Source organism: Rhipicephalus microplus, chromosome 3, assembly GCF_043290135.1.
Source record: "Rhipicephalus microplus isolate Deutch F79 chromosome 3, USDA_Rmic, whole genome shotgun sequence".
Classification (NCBI taxonomy): Eukaryota; Metazoa; Arthropoda; class Arachnida; order Ixodida; family Ixodidae; genus Rhipicephalus; species Rhipicephalus microplus.
In genome coordinates, this window is record NC_134702.1 from 237,980,310 (window position 1) to 237,999,951 (window position 19,642).

At 48.5% G+C, this 19,642-nt stretch overlaps 1 protein-coding gene across 2 annotated transcripts in view; it reads right to left on the minus strand.

Annotated features, from left to right (window-relative positions):
- LOC119185038 (serine/threonine-protein phosphatase PP1-beta) overlaps positions 1-19,642 on the minus strand; it is a 114,584-nt gene that overhangs the window by 47,825 nt on the left and 47,117 nt on the right. For both annotated transcript variants that reach the window (XM_075890828.1, XM_075890829.1), the window contains exon 3: positions 18,933-19,037. In XM_075890828.1, coding sequence (XP_075746943.1) covers positions 18,933-19,037 — 105 coding nt within the window. The remainder of the gene's footprint in view (positions 1-18,932; positions 19,038-19,642) is intronic.

Here is a 19,642-nt window from a genome sequence, read left to right on the forward strand (position 1 = left end):
CATAGGCCGAAATTGCATATATCGCGAACTCGGCCATACTGCTCTTTTTAGGGCTGCTGTACACGCCCCTCTGCTTATCATTCATGCATAAAAATATACACTCACATGATTTCTTAATTTTATGAGAGATCCTATCATTTATTTGCAAATGAGGCACATTACATTGCAGCCTGTGGAGCTGTTCCTTTTTTATTTCTTTTTCAATCTGTAGTATTTCAATCTCATTTTTTTGCTTTTCAAGCTCGTTTTTGTGCCACGAAAGCTCGAGCTCTCACACTTTGTTTTCATGCTTTCTTTTTTCGACCCGTTCCAGCATCATATAATCGTGGTCCTCCTGCAAAAGCCGGACATGGACCGTGTGCTCTTCTTTAAAGAGTTCCGCACGAGTTGCGTTTTCCGCGGCCAGTGTCTTTTCCAGAACAGCCACCCGGCCGCTAGGTGTCCTACATACTTAGGCAGCAACAGTTGCTGCAGAAGTGCTACTTTCAGCAGCTCCGGCGGCCTGGTGGCTGTTTGCACAACCTTCGGCAGCAGTATTCGCTTCGCAATCAAAAGTAGGTCTGCTGTCTTCGTCAGCATCTGTGCCTGTTGGCAGCTGTGATGGCTCTACAGGGGCGGCACTTTGCCATAGATCGTCTGCAATAAAGAAAAAAATAGCATAATGGTACTAGCGGAGTATTGTCAATGACGCAAACACCTGTACACCACTGCATGCCGAAAAGAGCCAGATCAAAAGTGAGCCAGTCATGCATAACATGTTCAGCTTACCAGTTTGTTACAAACTGCCACTCAAGCGTCGCCAGCGCGAAGTCGGCGACGGGAATGACAGCAGGTTGGTTCGTTCCGCACGCAAGCAGAGACAGTGAAGAGATCAGAGACGTGAGAAAACAAAACAAACTTTACTCTAGTGATATTGCAGCACACGGGATATAATACAACACTTCAATACAACTAACAAAGCACGTCAACACTTGATGCAACAAAAAATATATACAAAACAATAAATCAGCTTACGCGAGAGAACTATCACAAACTACACAAACTAACAACAATAGAACTACGGAGTAGAAAGTTCGAAGATATAAACAGGTGAAGGCATACGTGTGATGACCGGCAGCGTTGCGTCCCCGACGATCGGAAGCGAGAAGTCGAAGAGAGTTCTGGCACGACTGCGATGCCGGCGGTGTTGCAACGCTGGTGGCTCCGGGAGGCTAGTGCTTGCAGGTGACTTCGAGCAGGTGAGCTAACTCGAGGCGAAGTCCCGATGTCTACGTTGCAGACGTTAATATCGCGTCGCAACTAGACGAACGGCTAAGTTTAGGTGGCCAGCCGATACAGAGCCACACTAAAACTTCTAGAAGAGATGCTTGTTGATCTGTTTCTACACCATCTTGGTCAGCGACTAGTCTGCCTAGCAGGGCAAAATCCTGCGCTTAAATCCCCCTCGTGTCTCCTCGCTCTCTTCCTTGGGGACAAGAGACCTCTACCTGGGTCCAATCATGCGCGTTTAATTGATGGGAAACTCCACCCCAAAAATATTTTGACCCCACCCCTTTTTAATAGGGAGAGGGCCCGCAACTAGCGAGAGTGACAACCTGTCGGGTTGTTGTCATACGGCTTGGCCACCAGAGCGTTTCCCACGCTTTTCTCCGTGGGAACGGTCAACCACTTAGCTCTCAGTCGGCGCGTCTTGTAGTCTAATCCTTGTTCGGGGTATACCGCGGCCTTCTACGACCTTGCAGACGTCGCCACGGTTAGAAAAGGATTAACTGTCGGTGGCGACGTTCTAAGGAGAGCACCCCAATTTTGCACTTATCGGTTCCCTTTCATGTGCCGCCGTTTCTCACGGTCAGTCGGGGAGTATGGCGCCCGTTAATTGCCGTGACGCGGTGTCGCCGAAAATAGCCGTCCGTAACATTGCCCCCCACTTTCAGAATGTTATTCATAACATTTGCTCGCACGGAGGGGAATTTTTCCGACAACAAGGAACAAAACACCACCAACAAGGGAGGCATGAGGACTGTCCCTCTCATACACAACATAAATAGGCAGAGTGCATCAAAGTAACAACAAAAGAAAAACAAACAAACAAATTGTTAGAGTACCAGCTTCAGTTACACGCAACAATATCAAGGCGCAATACAAACAAGAAGAGGAAATAGCCGTGTACGGCAGCCATCAATACAGAATACACTGCACGAATGTATACTACGAAATAAAACGGAACAGGTGCGCTCCTCAACTGTAGTGCAATCCTTCAATGCGCATTACAGCAAGTAAAAACAACCAATGCACCAAGCAAAAAGAAAATAACTCAAAATACACTTCTTATACAATGAAATACGCACATACAAACGGAAAACAACCGACGGAAGGAGAAAAAAAAACAACATGCTCATAGCCTTCAATTCTCAATGCGCGCAACGACAACTGTACTGGGTCACGCCAATCTTAATCAATTTACGAAATCATTCGGTTTATGCTAACATCTTCCTCCTTAAATGCCAATTCACGCCATATCCACATGACAGTGAAGGCATGCGACATAACACTAAACCTATGAACACTAGAAAAATAACACATTTTCTTGGTTTTTACCTTTATGCAAATTTTCGCACAATGATTAATTACTTCGATGCTATTTTTCAGCCTTTGGTTCGGCGATTTCCCTTTTAAAAAAATTACACCGCATCACGTAACTTCCAAAATTTAAAAGACTTGAATACACATCTTGGCGTACAACTGAGTAACAATATTTAACATGCCTGTGCAAAAGTTACTAGAACTGACCGTTCCTCCTTTCTCAACTAGATTCTTTTGAATCGCACATGATGAGGTCGCGGTCCCGGCGGTTTTCCATCAGGCCTGAGGCTACTAAACACACGAACGTTAGGCTGTGTTTTGCCGTCACGCCTCATTCTGCACTTCGGCCGGCTTTCTTCGGTAATGTGAAAGGGGTACGAGAAGCAGGGGGGAAGCCTGTGCCATTTTTCTTTTGTGTTCTCCCCTATGCGGTATTTAGCCACTCTGCCCTTTCGACTCTGACCCTTCAGCAAAGGCCGCTTTCCCAAATTTGTCGAACTGAACCGCAGGCTGCTTTGGGGTGGCGTACCTCGTTTCCTCCCTCTACACCTGGCTCGCCGCTTGTGCTTTCCTGAACGCCACCATTGACGTTCCTTGAGACGGACTAATGGCCTACCCTCTCGTCTTTCTTCCGACTGAGTGGGGCCTGACCTAGGCTTGCGCAGCGCAGTGCGCTTCCGCTTCTTTCGTTTCCGGCGATGTTTGCTTGCCCCCTTTCTCTCGATGCCATCATCAAGTCGCGTCGGGAACTGAGGGGTAGGGAAGCTCGTTGGAGCTTGTGCTACATTTTGCTTCACGCTCAAACATTTTGAACTCGGTGTCACGACGGACTGCCGGGCCAAATTATCTTTGTTAATGCTGATGAAACCATTAACTGGGCCCTCTCCGAGGGCATCGCTGCACTCCCGAAGCGTCGCGTTCTCGCTCTGTTTAGCCACTGTGCTAACCCTATCTGCATGTGACGATCTCGAGACGTCCTCTCGAGGCATGAGGATGGTTTCCAGCTTCTTACTGGGTCCATTAGGGCTGCTGGCACACACCTCATCCTCGCTAGGACCGTTTTTTGATACTGTCTCTACCTCGAGACCGGCCAAGGCCTCGTTCTCTACATCATTTATATGGATGCATTCGAGAATATGCGGGCCCTTTTCTTGCGCGATTTCTGGTTCTGGCGTTTCATGACGCGCTTCAATGTCCAACGCTTTCCGACGCGCCTTGCTTTCAGACTGCTGTCTTTCTGTTTCGCGCTTTCTCTCAGACTCTTGTCTGAGCTGCTCTTCTTTTGTCGAGACCGAAGTTCCGAACGTCCGGAACATCTCTGCCTTAACTACCTCGTTGTTCGCGTTCTGCTGACTGCGTCGCGCAACAGCTTCATTTGCCTCGCAAGGCAGAACTGTGAGTAGCCCTTGACACCATGTGTCTCGCTCAAATGACAGTTTCTCGCCGGCATCGCCGTGCTCACTGCTGGATCGGCTCACCCTGCTACCCTCAATGAGGCGAATCTTTAATTGCAGTAACTGCACTTCCCGTTCTCCGGCTTCCCTTGCCGCTTCTCGTTCTTTCGCCCTTTCTTCCCGGGCCCATGCTCGCTCTTCTCTGGCTAACGCCTGCGCCTGTTCCTGCTGCTCCTTAACACATTGTCTCAGTTCGGCGCCCTCGAGGCCTAACTGTTTACCGTACGCGAGCCACTTATCAAAATCCACCCACTCCATACTGCAACTGTAACTATAATACCACTATGAAAACAACGCAATCATTGCAGGATGCAACCGCTTCAACTGTGCGGCTCTATCACCACGCTGTCCACACGGTTCTTGTTCACCCCTCACTGTCTTACTCTTGTACGGAACGTCCTGTCTCGCGGACGCCAGTTTTGTTACAAACTGCCACTCAAGCGTCGCCAGCGCGAAGTCGGCGACGGGAATGACAGCAGGTTGGTTCGTTCCGCACGCAAGCAGAGACAGTGAAGAGATCAGAGACGTGAGAAAACAAAACAAACTTTACTCTAGTGATATTGCAGCACACGGGATATAATACAACACTTCAATACAACTAACAAAGCATGTCAACACTTGATGCAACAAAAAATATATAAAAAACAATAAATCAGCTTATGTGAGAGAACTATGACAAACTACACAAACTAACAACAATAGAACTGCGGAGTAGAAAGTTCGAAGATATAAACAGGTGAAGGCATACGTGTGATGACCGGCAGCGTTGCATCCCCGACGATCGGAAGCGAGAAGTCGAAGAGAGTTCTGGCACGACGGCGATGTCGGCGGTGTTGCAACGCTGGTGGCTCCGGGAGGCTAGTGCTTGCAGGTGACTTCGAGCAGGTTGAGCTAACTCGAGGCGAAGTCCCGATGTCTACGTTGCAGACGTTAATATCGCGTCGCAACTAGGCGAACGGCTAAGTTTAGGTGGCCAGCCGATACAGAGCCACACTAAAACTTCTAGAAGAGATGCTTGTTGATCTGTTTCTACACCATCTTGGTCAGCGACTAGTCTGCCTAGCAGGGCAAAATCCTGCGCTTAAATCCCCCTCGTGTCTCCTCGCTCTCTTCCTTGGGGACAAGAGACCTCTACCTGGGTCCAATCATGCGCGTTTAATTGATGGGAAACTCCACCCCAAAAATATTTTGACCCCACCCCTTTTTAATAGGGAGAGGGCCCGCAACTAGCGAGAGTGACAACCTGTCGGGTTGTTGTCATACGGCTTGGCCACCAGAGCGTTTCCCACGCTTTTCTCCGTGGGAACGGTCAACCACTTAGCTCTCAGTCGGCGCGTCTTGTAGTCTAATCCTTGTTCGGGGTATACCGCGGCCTTCTACGACCTTGCAGACGTCGCCACGGTTAGAAAAGGATTAACTGTCGGTGGCGACGTTCTAAGGAGAGCACCCCAATTTTGCACTTATCGGTTCCCTTTCATGTGCCGCCGTTTCTCACGGTCAGTCGGGGAGTACGGCGCCCGTTAATTGCCGTGACGCGGTGTCGCCGAAAATAGCCGTCCGTGACACAGTTTTATGGCACTCTCTTTTCTCTGGCAGTTCTCTCTTTCCATTTTCGCTTGAGGTTATTCCAGCACTTCTTGAGCTGCAGGTGGTCGCGCCGAGTGATTCCATGATTGGAATTGTAGGGCTTGGCAATTTCTTTCCATGTTTCATTTTTTCTTCGCTGTCGACGCTACATCAGTTTTCTTGCACTCGATGATGTGCTTGAACTTTCTCACGAGAGAGACAAACACCGTCTTTTCGTCTTCGGTGAAGCGTGGTGCCACCCTGCGTTGAGGTGTCTTTTGGGACGACAGCATACTTTGCTGCGACATCTCGGGGCGAATATTCCTTCCTCTTTGGCTCGACGATATTGCTCAAAAAAGTGGCGCACTGCAGCGGTGGGCCTTGCTTCCTCCAAAAGTCATTTCCTAGCAGACATTTCAGGAATGTTTGTCTTGTTTGGTGAAGCCGTGTGGGCTTGAAAAAAAATGCCAGACATCCATCTGCCGCACAAAGCTACAAAAAATTATCAAAAAAAGCTGCTCCTACTAAGGGTTTCTCTACTGACTATAGAACGAGTTTTTCTGCTAGACACACGAAGTGTTTTTTTTTGGGTTTCTTCGTAGCTACGCAATACACAACGGCGAATGAACCCTTTATTCACCTCGCAGGCCTGTGCCCTTTTCATTGTTCTTGATAAAGCTTCCAGCAGACATCCTGAGGCTGACCGCGATTGTGCCCCCCCCTGCCCCTCACTAACACGCAAAACAAATTTATATTCCCCCCCCCCCCCCCTATCCACCCCAGTGGTCGCATTTTGGTGAAGACAAAATGATCACGGCCTTATATTGTCCCGTATTTATGCACGATAAAGAACACCAGGTGGTCGAAATTTCCGAGGCCCTCCCATATGGCATTTCTCATGATACCAAACCCTGGATTTATAACATATATGCTCTCGGCTGTAAATCCTACTAGTGACAATGCAGACACCAAATAAAAAGTAGATAAATATTAGTATTACGAACCCTCCCCTCTAGAAAAAAAAGTGCCGCAGAAGCCCGCGATCCTCATCCGCACTTTTTCTCTTCCACATAAATGTAGACAAGCCGTTAGCATCTCCGATTTTATTTAGCTTTTTGTCATGTTAGGGCACCCACATGGGTGTGCACAGGGACTTTGTACACTGCGTTTCTAGTATTGTTGCTTTTTTTTATTCAGGTATAACTACAACGTAGCCCGCCACAGGCATGTCCACAGGCGAATAGAAATGCGAGTATGACGAGAAATCACTATGCTTTGTTAACAGTCGCGACCCAGAGATGAGCATACACACCCCGCTGCGTTTGACAGCAAAATAAGATCAATGATGAAAAGCTGGAGAAACGCGCTCCCTTTGGGCGACCACTGAAACCAGATGAAAAAGGACACTTTCCGCAAGCAACGCTGCGCGTCGCGGCGGGCATCACGTGGGCGTCATGTAGCGTTTGGTAGCAGTAAAACAAAAAAAAAATGTGCTTTTAGAACTTTGAGCAGAGAAGTACTTTGAAATATACGAACTTTTTCGCTTTGAAACGTACCTTACGCACACAACTTCATTATTAACCTCAATAACAGGTGAGCAACGTGCTTCTGCATTGAAGGTCGTTCTTGACTTGACCAAGCAAGACAGCCTGAGCATCTATGAAACGCGAAGGTCGACTTGGCCGTTTTCAAGTCCGCTGCTTGCTTCGCACCGACTTACTCAAGTCGAAGACGCGGCCAAGTAACATCTCTGCATTCTGGGGTTCGTACTGCTTGGAAAAGCCCCAAAATCCGGACAGCTGAAGGTCACCGAGTGGCGTCGGCAGGAATCTACATAGCCAGAGTAAACATTACCAGCCAGATTTATCCCGAAAGCTTCGTAGTCATACATCCTTGCTCGAGAGACGTCAGCCTTGGTATACTCTTATGCCTTCATTCACAAAAAAACCCTACTGTCGCGCCCGCCGCCAATAAACACGCCTGAAAGACCCCCTCACAAGCCCGCGTCCATAGACAAGAGGGCAGTTTTCCCCTCTCTTCCGCAGACGTTGCATCCTCTTCGCTCGTTAGTTATTAGAAGCACATGAACCATGTCAGCACTAAACGCCACAGCCTATCAGGACTTCGCGCTTCTTGGCTACACGCTGTCAACGCTGCTTGCGCAGTTGTAAACACACAAAGTGAAGTGTGAGTGGTGTATCGTGCACGATAATAATGCGATTCAAGGAACATCGGATTAGTAGCTGCATGGCAAAGCAGTGCAGTAGACAAATCACGTTTGATGCCTCGCGTATATGGACCACTCGAGAGCATGTACCCTCATAGACGTCACACGAACTACTGCATGTGTCACAGAAGTGCGCAAAAAGCACAAGAAGTAACAGGTGAGAGTATTTCGCTCGATTTTTTTGTTTTGAGAGCCTGGTGAATGGCCCTTTAAATGTGCTGGCAAAACAAGTCACCATTATGACTTGCTCCAGCGTCATCATTTCCATCGGCACGACAAAAATAACAGACCTGGAAAACATCGTTAAACTAATCAGAAACTATGGGTCAACCACAATATTTGCGTCGCAAGAGAAATCCCCGTTTTGCGGGAAGGCATCGCAGCAGTTTTCTTACGAATTTCAGCAACCAGCGCATAAAAATCAGACTCTGGCCACACAGCGCTGCGAAAAACGCCGCCACCAGCGCCCTCATCACCGCGCTGGCCGTAACTGGGTAGTGCAAAGAGAGCCATTCGCAAGCGAACGTGCATAGGCTTTTCTCGTTTGTTAATGTTGAGGCGCGTTTTGCTGAAAATCGAGGACCTGGCAAGCTTCTAACAAAGTTTGCATCGCGTAGTATTGTCACTCGTAGGTAGGTTAGCTAGTTCCCATTTATCAAGTATGGGGGGCGTGTATGCGGACTTGGCCACTACTTTCTTCAAAAAAAAAAATGGCAGCATATCCACGGAGTGAATGATGAATAGTGGGGCGAAGCATCCATCCGTCCATTCGTTCTTGCTTCCGTCCATCCATGCATGCGTCTGTGTGGCCACCCGTGCGTCCATCCGCACGTTCGTCTGCGCGTCCGTCCCTGCTTTTGTCCATGCATCCGCTCCTGTGTCCGTCCATGCGTCCATCTGTCCGTGCAGCCATCCGTGCGGCCGTTCTTGCATCTGTCTGTGTGTCCGTTCGTCCACCTCTTCAGCACTCCAAGTACCACCATCTCGCACCTTTTCATCAAATATTCCTCATATAGAAGCACCGCCATCTAGCGGACATTCCAAGGACTGAACGAGAGCAGACACACGCACATTTTCTTGAGCGCTTGCGCTTTGTCTCTACTTCCCCCTTTAACCACCTCGAGTTCATGGTATATACTTGTTCACTGTATTCATGGCACTGCGGCCTCAATGCTCGCTAAACCTTTCTAAAACCTAGGAGGTTACGCCCAGCGAGTATAGAGTAGCAACCCTTTTTTGTCTTCTGTGCGTTATTGAACAATGAAAAATTTGCAGCGTGCGCGTTAACTAAATGCCACTCTCTCCTGTCTCTCATTCCCCCTTAGCAGCCATTGGCATGCACATCGAGCACTATCTTTTATTGTTCAACAACGCACAGAAGAAATCTCTCACCGGCACCTCCTTGGAGGTCAAAATGTAAGAGTTGTTCTACACACTACGACTACTACTACGGGGGACAAACGCGTGCCGCTTTAAGAAGCTTCACCCGGTTTGCAAGTGCTAAGGACGTCCCTGATCGTTCTACGTCAGGGGCGTCCGTCAGTACGAGTCATGGTGCTCGTCGCGTCTTGGACGCCTTCGAAGGCGCTTGTCTTCGACGTTATTGTCCTTACGGGGACTAGTGCCGAGACCGTCGTTGATGCGATGGCCTCAATAGTCGGCCTCTCAGAGGTATACTGTGTGCAGCATCAAGGAGCTCGAAACTTCCAAGTCACCGTAAAGAGCATGGCCTCCATGTCTCTAATCGTCAATGCTGGCTGCCTGGTGAATAGCGGCGAGCATGTTCAAGTCGTTCCAGTTGGCCCACAAGTTATCAACGTCGCCTGCCCGTTCCTGCCATCGTTCGTCTCAAACGAAGCTCTCGTCCAAGTGTTATCCCCATATGGTAAGGTGCTCACTGTCACCAGTGGTTTGATGAGCGGGCGACGCGGCGTACTCACTGGAACGCGGTATGTTCGAATGGAGATGAACGCCGCTAATCATGTGCCGAACTACCTGCGCATCTCCGGTCCCCGTGCTACGTTTGACTACCGTGGTCTCCAGCGTGTATGTCGAAGATGCGGCTCAGGGGACCATCTACGAGCCAAGTGCACAACACCGTATTGTGGTCGCTGCGGTGTGCACGGTCACGTTAGTGAAGGATGTGACCACCCGTGTCGACGCTGCGGAGACGGCCACCCAACTGTAGTTTGCCCTGTCCGCCGCTCTTACTCTGACGCCGCCGCTGGTGCCTTTCCACCACTGACACCGGTAACGGAACGAACTACCGTCTCGGGGGACGCAGAGGAGGTCACCGACGCTGTGCTGGCCTCACCCCTACAAGTTCCTTCAAACGAAGCGCACAACGAAAGCGCGATTGTTGATGCGACGCTTGGCGCGTCGGCCTCCCCACTGGTGCAGGAACCGCGCGCTTCGAAAGACGCAACGCACTGCCCTGAAAACGGCGTCGGCGTCCCTTCTCTGACGCCACCTGATGTTCAGTGCGCAAATGACCCTAGTTCTCAGGCTGCTGCTGTTGGAGTTGACCCTACGAGCCCTGTTATTTCGGAAAACAGTGGCGAAAATACCACAGACTCTTCTGTTGCGGCCGCTCCCACCATTTCGACATCGCGTCGTACACGTAAAAAATCGCCCACAGAAAGGGTGCCTACACCGGCCTGCCGAGACGTGGACAGTGCTTCCAGCATCAAAGATGTGGATCCAAGCTTGCCGGCGGCTAAGTCCGTACCTCCTCAGGAGACGTCTTCAGAAGACGGCTTCAGCCTGCGACTGGATAGTAGCATCGGACTGTCTAGCCTTGCCGATTTTGACGTCGAAATGGGAGCTCCACGTGAAACAAAGCGAGGACACACTTCCAGCTCTTGTTCCGATGAACGCAGTGATGGCCGTGGGAAATCCCAACGGTCCAAAAAACCTCGACCCTCTTCTGGAGGGTCGAACAGTGCGTTGTAATTTGGTTGAGCAAGTGTCCCCTGGACACTTTTCAGGACACCGTCTAGAACTATGCGTCCAGGTTAGTCTTTACTTTTTATTATGGCTACTACACTGCATATTATTTCATTGAACGTTCAGGGTTTTCGCAGTCCGGCAAAGCAGGCTGAAGTGATTAGTGTCGCCCGCGCTGCAAATTGTGATGTTTTGTGCCTCCAAAATACCAATTTCTTCTCGCTATCCGACGTGCTTGCTTTTAAACGAAAGTTCAACCTAGATTGTTATATCTCTTTCGGTACATCTCGTTTTACGGGAGTAGGTATTATTATTTTTAATCGAGCTCTATTACGGTATCATCATGCTTTTTACGATGGCGTGGGCAGGGTTTTGGCTTTAGACTGTAGCTACTTTTCTTTCAGATTAAGGATACTGTGTGTGTGTGGGCCAGTGCAAGCTGGACAGTCTAATGACTTTTTTAGAGACCTGCATTTGTTTTTGTTTTTTTTTGACGGTCGTGATGTCATTCTGATTGGCGACTTCAACTGCGTTCTAAATACGCGAACCGATGTACAAGGTGTCCTGGCTGGGGCCGGTCTGCTTGGAATTCATGCGAGCTGCGTCGCCTTGTCCACCACTTTTCATTACTAGACGCGCACAATGTAGTGCACAGATATACCTTTGTTTGGACATGGCGACGTGGACGATTCTCCAGCAGGCTCGACCGGGCTTATATCCAACGAGCGTTAGAGGCGTTTGTCTCCGATTCATGCGTTCCGTCCTTCCCACCTCCTCCTGTGTACGTATCTGATCATCAGCCTATAGTCTTGAGGCTCGAAGTTCCATTTTCTTTTTCGGAAAAGCCTTGAGATATTGATGTTCGCGTCCTGCAGGACGCGCGCTCAAGATCAGATTTGTCACGCGCAATGCGTGTGTCGCTGACGGCGTCTGGTCCTAAAGATTGGGATGCGCTTAAAACACAGTGGCGCCTGCGATGCGCAGTAGAGGGGCGTTCGCTTCGTCGACGCATTTCCGAAGAGCTTGCTGATACTGCGATGAAGTTACGCATTGCTTTGCGCGCCGAGACGCCTTCTCCGCTGATGCGAGCGCAGCAGCGTGAACTGCGTGAACGCTTTCAACGCTTGACTGCTGCTTCGTCCCTGGCGGCAGCAGCATGGCGCTGTAGACACAACCCCTGTGCACATCTCGAGGTGCTGTGCTACGCGAGACATTCGTTTTTTGGGCAATCAGAGCCATCTGTCTCTATGACAGCACAAATACCACTTGCGCAGCGGCTTCCTACGCGTGATCGATCTGTTTTCTTGGCGCATTTTGAAGCAATGTCATGTTCGGCCATGCGGACTAACTGTGATGAAACACCGCCAATGCTTAGAAATTTGCCCCGTATTCCTCAAGGAGCTGCGGATTGCCTGCACATCCCTCCGTCGGCTGAAGAGGTAAAGGCGGCACTGAAATCTATGAAATGTGGAAGGGCCCTAGGGCCAGACGGTTTTCCTGTTGAGTTTTACTTGATGATTTTGGGATGAGACTGGTGCTACCTTTATCGTGGTAATCCGGCGATGCTACGAGGACGGTGTATTTCCATCAAGTTTTCGAGATGGACGCATTGTGCTTATTCCAAAGGGTGATGCTTCTTCTGTTAATCCTGAAGATTGGAGACCTATCACGCTCCTCAACATTGACTATAAGATATTCGCGGCGGTAGCCATTCCACGTTTGAGGGGTCTGTTGAACACCCTGGTAGGTCATCACGAGACTTCATCAGTGCTTGGACGAGAAATACACAGCTTGTCATACACCACACGGGATATCATAGCCTACACTCTGTCGTGATCTGCGTGTGGTATCCTTGTGTCTTTGGACCAGGAAAAAGCGTTTGACCGACTAGAGCACGCATATATCCTCAATGTGCTCACAGCCTCCGGTTTTTCTCATTCGTTTGTGGAAATGATTAAAAATACGTACACTGGTCTTAAAAGCAAACTAGTTCTGGATGGCTGGGAAAGTGCCGCTTTTTCCATAACACGTGGGGTCCGTCAGGGATGTCGATTGTCTCCTGTGCTATTTGTCCTCAGCCTTGAGCCATACTTGCGTGCTCTTGACGCGGATTCCCGTTTTCGGGGTCTTGCGCTTCCTGGTAGCGGTGTCGTGAAAGTCACAGCTTTCGCTGATGATATAACCTTGTACCTTTCAGATGAAGATAGCCTTTCACGCAGCCTGCGTGTATTTTCCCAGTATGGCGACATTTCAGGTACAGCGTTGAACATCTCTAAATCCCGGTATTTCTTCATTGGCTCTCCAAACTCCAGGCTTAGCGCCGGTTTTCCCATTAAGCCGGCCGTGTCGCTTTGTATTTTAGGTATTTTATACAACCACTATGGCATTTGCAAATCTGTTTGGTTAAACGCTCTCGAAGAAGTAAGACTGAAAATTCAGGATGCACGGGATTTTGACTTCCTGCTTCTTGAGCGGAGGTACCTAGCGCAGACTGTATTTTGCGGTCGCATTTGGTACATTTCTTGCGTCGTGCAACCATCTTTACGTATCGTGCGATCAATGCAGTCTGCTTTGTGTTCCTTTTTTTTTTGGTCAGGCGGCACTGAGTTGGTCTCTCGCGCGGCACTGGGACAGCAGCGTTCTCAGGGAGGCTTTGCTTTCCCTTCAGTGTCCATACGCTGTCGGCTGCTGGCACTGCGCTTCCTTTTGCACCTAGTGCAAGGGGAGGAATCTTTCGCACGAACGCTTGCATATTACTTTCTGGGTACTCACCTTCGGCATTTGATGCCTAATGTGCAACTTAACAGGGGGCCGTCGACCCGCCGCGGTGGTCTAGTGGCTAAGGTACTCGGCTGCTGACCCGCAGGGCGCGGGTGCAAATCCCGGCTGCGGCGGCTGCATTTCCGATGGAGGCGGAAATGTTGTAGGCCCGTGTGCTCAGATTTGGGTGCACGTTAAAGAACCCCAGGTGGTCTAAATTTCCGGAGCCCTCCACTACGGCGTCTCTCATAATCATATAGTGGTTTTGGGACGTTAAACCCCACATATCAATCAATCAATTAACAGGGGGCCGCCGTCAATAACACTTCCTGCGTTTTATGCAACAAGTGTTGCATTTTTTTCGCCTTGTCAAGTCGAGCTGTCCTGGCATAGATGTTTTGAACAACTTTATAGTTGAGGCAACTGCTGCTTTGTTGCTTCCGTTGGTCCCGCCAGCCCGCCGTGCTCGCTCTAGACGGGTGTCTTGGAGCACCTTAACGGCTTCTTTTCTGCCAGGACACCTCCGGGACTTCATGTGGCGCCTGGGATGGGGTGTGCTTCCCACTCTCGACCGCCTTGAAAGGTGGAGAATAGTCCAGTCAGCAACATGTCCGAACTGCTCCCTTCGGGAAAGAAATCAGCATTTTCTGAGGTATTGTGTCATTGCTCGCGTTTTTTGGAGAGCCGTACATGCCGGATTGCACTGCCTCAGAGTAAATCGCTTCATTTCTTCTGGGCGTTGTTCGCGAGGCCGATTCGCTTGTCTTCTCATTGTTGCTGGCTGTTTCTGCCTCTGGCGCAACCGCTGCGAGGCGGTTGCAGCGGGCCGCCGCCGCCGCGCGCTCTACCCGATCCTAGAACGATTGTACTCGGAGCTGCTGTCTGTTTTGTCGGAGGAGCTCTTCTTCATCGGTGAAGAGGAAATTCTTCGGCACTGGTCTTGCCCTTTTGTGTCGGTCTATGACGGACGAGTGAAACTTGTCTTTGGGCCGGCCTGGTATTGGTAGGCTGATCTGTCGATGCGCTGGCAGAAATGGCATGCCAACATGTAAATATGCAAAATATGCATATTTATGTTTTATTTGTGTCTCTTGTTTACTTCGAAGTATTTTTTGTGGTTGTGTTTGTGTGAACCATCGAATGTACATGTTCTTTCAACGTCATCTCATATCCATGTTCATGTAAATGACGTCTGTTTTGTCATCATCGTAAGAGTATGTCTAAGAAGGAAATGTTCTGTTGAGTGTTATTGACGTTTGTGGGAATAAATTTTTTCTAAACAAAATTCTGGTTGTCGCGTAAACCCGCTTTTGTAATTGAGCCTACATGCTGGTGTACCTATACACTGTCTATTTTTGTTGTTTGATTTCAATTTAGTGGTAATGTAATGCATCAGTGTTCTTCTAGGAGAGCCTGCTGTCCAAATATTAAAATAGGGATTCTGGTATTCTAAGAGTGGCGTGGAACAGCAGTGTAAGGAATTGTACACTTGGTCAAACCCTGCTTGTTGAGCGGCGAGCGCATGAACACCTGTTTCCCCCGTCTATGCCAGTATGCTCTCGTGTCGAGAAAATTTTAATATTTTTTCTTTGTCGCTCAACTTACAGCTCAACTTACACAAGCTTAAAGGCCAACTCCAGTTATTTCTTCAGGCCAGTGGATCTCAGTGAAGTTTTCTGGGTAAATTCCATCGAACATCAGCGTAATTTATGCCAAACTACAGGCCTGAAAGATGCTTTGATTGTTTGCAAATGAATTTTAATGATTGCCACGAAACGGCTCACCTGACTTGCCAGAATAATTGGCAACACTGCCTGTGTGTCGTCACGTTTAGCATGCCAACGAAAGTGACGTAGCTGGTGGCATTGCTAACTTGGGCCGCTGCAGCGTTTTGCCCACAAGCCGCAGCGGCGGTGTTTTTCCTTCCTTCGTGGTGTTTGGCTGGTGTTTCGCTAATTTGGCGCGAAATTTCTTGTTCCCTGTAGAGCAGTGTGTGATGAGTGGCAGTTGGCGTTGATTTGTAAGCTGCACAAACCACTCACACAAGACGCAGAGTGTTTGTTATCGCGGCTTTCCACATGATAGTGCCCTCCGTGAGAAGTGGATCAGTGTGATCTGGCGGGACAACTGGTTACCCAGCAAAACGGCCCGTGTGTGTGTTTCAATCATTTCTCGCTGGAGTCCCATTAGGAGAGTGTTTAAGCAGCGTTCATTCGGTGACTGTCTGTCTGTCCGTCCATCCGTGAGTTTGTCAGTCAGTCTGTCTATCCGTGTGTTCGTCTGTCTGTGTCTGTCCCCGTCCACGCGTCTATCTGTCGGTGCGTCTGTCCACCTACTGAACACTCCAAGTACCGCCATTTCGTATCTTCACATTAAATATTCATCATATACAAGTACCGCTATCCAGCGGACATTCCAAGGGCTAAACTAGAGGTGGCTCCTCCTCCTCCTCCTCCTCCTCCTCCTCCTACTACTACTACTACTACTACTTCTATTTCTACTACTACTACTACTACTACTACTACTACTACTATTACTATTACTACATACAATGTGGACGCAAGACCGATGGCATAAGGAGCTCTTCGCCCCATAAAACAGAGAGGTAACAGCATCATTCGCATCAGAGTAGCAGCTGTCGGAGAGCTCTGATACGCTTTCAGTCTCTGACATATTAGTTGACGCTCAACGCGTTCCCCTCTGGCCCCAGTTAAACTTTGAGCGTCTATTCTGCCCGGCATTGACAGTTTTCATACATCGCGCCGACAGAACTAGCATTATTCGAACAATTATTCTAAAACTTGCTGAGGATTTCAGCTGTTGGGCGCATGACAAGAGTGTCTCAGGAACACAGAACCACTGCGACCATGACATGGTCAAAAAATCGCCGGAGTTGGCCTTTAAAGAAGCAGAAACCTGTTTGCTCCATGAGACCAAAAAGAAAAAGGCTACATTTCCTGCGCAAGAGGTGTGGTGTACAGAATTCGTTTTTCATGTGGTAGGCATTACATGTAGGCCAGACCAGAAGATGCCTGAATGTTCGCTTGCAGGAGCATAACAATTACCAGTATCGGGAACCCTGTTATTGCGCACACCTTGCCGGCTATTGCAATAAGTGTGACGCGAGGACACAGTGCGTTCTATTTTTCAATCAGACAGTTATGCATTGCCTCCGGGAAAAAAAAACGACTACAGGAATCGTAGAGGCGGCAAATATAGCGAGGCCAGTTATCAGATATATCAGTGTGCCACCTATCCTGTTGTCTGATAAGATCATGAATTATTGGCACAGGCACGTGTTCCTTTTATTATCATTTTTAGGGGCAAAGCTCCTTAAAGCGGGACCCATTTGTCTCTCGTAGTCGTAGTCGTAGTGTGTAACCAGTCTTAAATTTTGACCTCCAAGGTGGTGCCTGTGGGAGATTTCTCATGTGCGGTGCTGAACAATAAAAGATAGGGCTCAATGTACATGCCAATGGCTGCTAAGGGGGCATGAGAGACAGGGGAATTTGGCTTTTAGTCAACGCGCACGCTGCGAATTTTTTATTGTTCAACAATGCCCAGAAGACGAGAAAAAGTTGCTACGTTATACTTATTGGGCGTAACCTCCTAGGCTTTAGAAAGGTTTAGCGAGCATTGAGGCCGCAGTGCCATGAATACAGTGAACAAGTATATACCATGAACTCGAGGTGGTTAAAGGGGAAAGTTGACACGAAGCGCAAGCCTTAAGAAAGTGTGCGTGTGCCTCCTCTCGTTCAGTCCTTGAAATGTCCGCTGGATGGCGGTGCTTCTATATGAGAAAGATTTGATGAAAAGATGCGAGATGGTGGTACTTGGAGTGCTGAATAGGTGGACGAACGGGCCCCACCGCGGTGGTCTAGTGGCTAAGGTACTCGGCTGCTGACCCGCAGGTCGCGGGCTCAAATCCCGGCTGCGGCGGCTGCATTTCCGATGGAGGCGGAAATGTTGTAGGCCCATGTGCTCAAATTTCGGTGCACGTTAAAGAACCCCAGGTGGTCTAAACTTCCAGAGCCCTCCACTACGGTGTCTCTCATAATCATATGGTGGTTTTGGGACGTTAAACCCCACATATCAATCAGGTGGACGAACGGACACACAGACAGATGCTTGGACGGACGCATGGATGGCTGCACGGACGGATGGACGGACGCAGGAGCGGATGCATGGACAAAAGCAGGGACAGACGCGCAGATGAACGTGCGGATGGACGCACGGGCGGCCGCACAGACGCACGCATGAATGGACGGAAGCAAGAACGAATGGACGGACGGATGCTTCGCCCCACTATCCATCATTCACTTCGTTGATATGCTGCCATTTCTTTCTTTCTCTTTTCGTTCCTTCTCTTCTCTTTTCTTTATTGAAGCTTCAATGGGTGCCTATATATGCTCTTATTCTGCAAGGAAACCAGTTCATAGCGAAAGGTTTTCTTGGTCTCTTTCTATCCCGTGATTTTATGGCGCTCTGTTTTTTGAAGAACAATGGACAACCAACACTTCCAAACGTTCTCACTTTTGAATGGTACTTCTTGTAAGCGGCAGCGTCATGAATAAGTGCTTTTTTTTTCACGTTTCATCAAAGTCTTAGGGCTGCCGCGTGCCATGTTAACTTGGCGCAATAATGTCTTGGCAGCTCAGAACGAAATTGTGTCTATGTACGATAGTGTTCTACCGGAAGCCTGGGCAACGGGGTGCGAGATAAGTGTGGTCTTGTCAAAACCAGCCTGTTGCTATTAACAACGTTTTTCTCGGCTTAGCTACATAGACGAGAGTCGTCGAAAGTCTTTTTTGATTAGGACCCCATGCGGTCACTATGTGCTGAAACATGACCATGGAACAAAATTTTTATATTTCTGAATTCGTGTGCAGGGTTGAGTCAATTTAGTGGTCCCTATCGATACGTTCTGGAATGTTTGTGCGAAATGTTCTTCGTAAATTATCCATATAATAGATATTAGATGTGTGCTCTTTTGGGCGACATTTAGTCCGCACTTTCTTCGCGCTTCAATCTTTCCCAATGTTCTAACCTTTGCGATTCTGAATTTTGCGAGTGCGGCCCACAAGGTTGGGTGAGTTTGAGTCGCTTGCCGTCATGCGTCATCCTATGCCTGCAGGTTAGCAAGTACAACTCCTAATATTTTGCTACACAAAAGTTAACAGAGTCTATCTAGTTGCCGATGTCAAACTGTGGCACAAAAGGCTTTGTTTTTTCGGTAACTGGCGCGACCAGTTGATCAGCGACAAGGTTTTCACGTGATTGCGAAAATACTTTTATGGGAGTGGTGCGTGATTATTCTAAATTCGGAATACCAATTTTTATTTGAACCCCGTTTTAATCTGCTATATAATGTGGTAGCAGAAGTCTCGGGCACATACCTCCATGCATGCAGAAAATCTTGTCAGATACAAGGGCAGCCACTGGTAAGCAGTTGAAGACGTCTTCGAAGGTCTTAAACATCTTGATGTTGAACCTCCTCTTGCCTGATATAAAAATAATAAAGCCAGTTGCAGGAACGTCAATGAGCCTTCTGGCAAGGGCACAGTGAACAATACAAGCTCCTTTCAGTACCTAAGCGAATACCACCCCATATACTGCTGCTGTTTCCTTTTGCATACGTATACCAGTGGCGAGTGTAAGTGTTGGTTCTCACCAAGTACTGGCGCAAGTGATCTATGCGCACAAAAAAAGAGAAAACAGAAGACAAGAAGAGCACAGAAAAAGTCCTGATTTTTGCATGGCACGTAGCAGGTGAAACCTGTCGCACGTATTCCTGATATGATTGGCGTAGCCATCCCGTACTCTCCTCCTCTCCCGAAGTTATTTCTGACATGACATACAAAGCACTGCCCGGTCTTTACTTCAAAACAAGAAGGTGTGCAGCCAATCACATGAAAAAAATTCTTGTCTATGCCCTTCATGAACTTTGGTGCCGAAAGATGCAAAATGAAAAAAAAACAGCAATACTAGACGAATGAGTAGAATTCCTTGTCGGTTCATGCTCGAAATTAAGTACTGAGGCAAAAAGAAAAAAAGTGATGGCAACATACATTTACGTAGTGAGAGGCCAAAATTAAAACATTTTGTT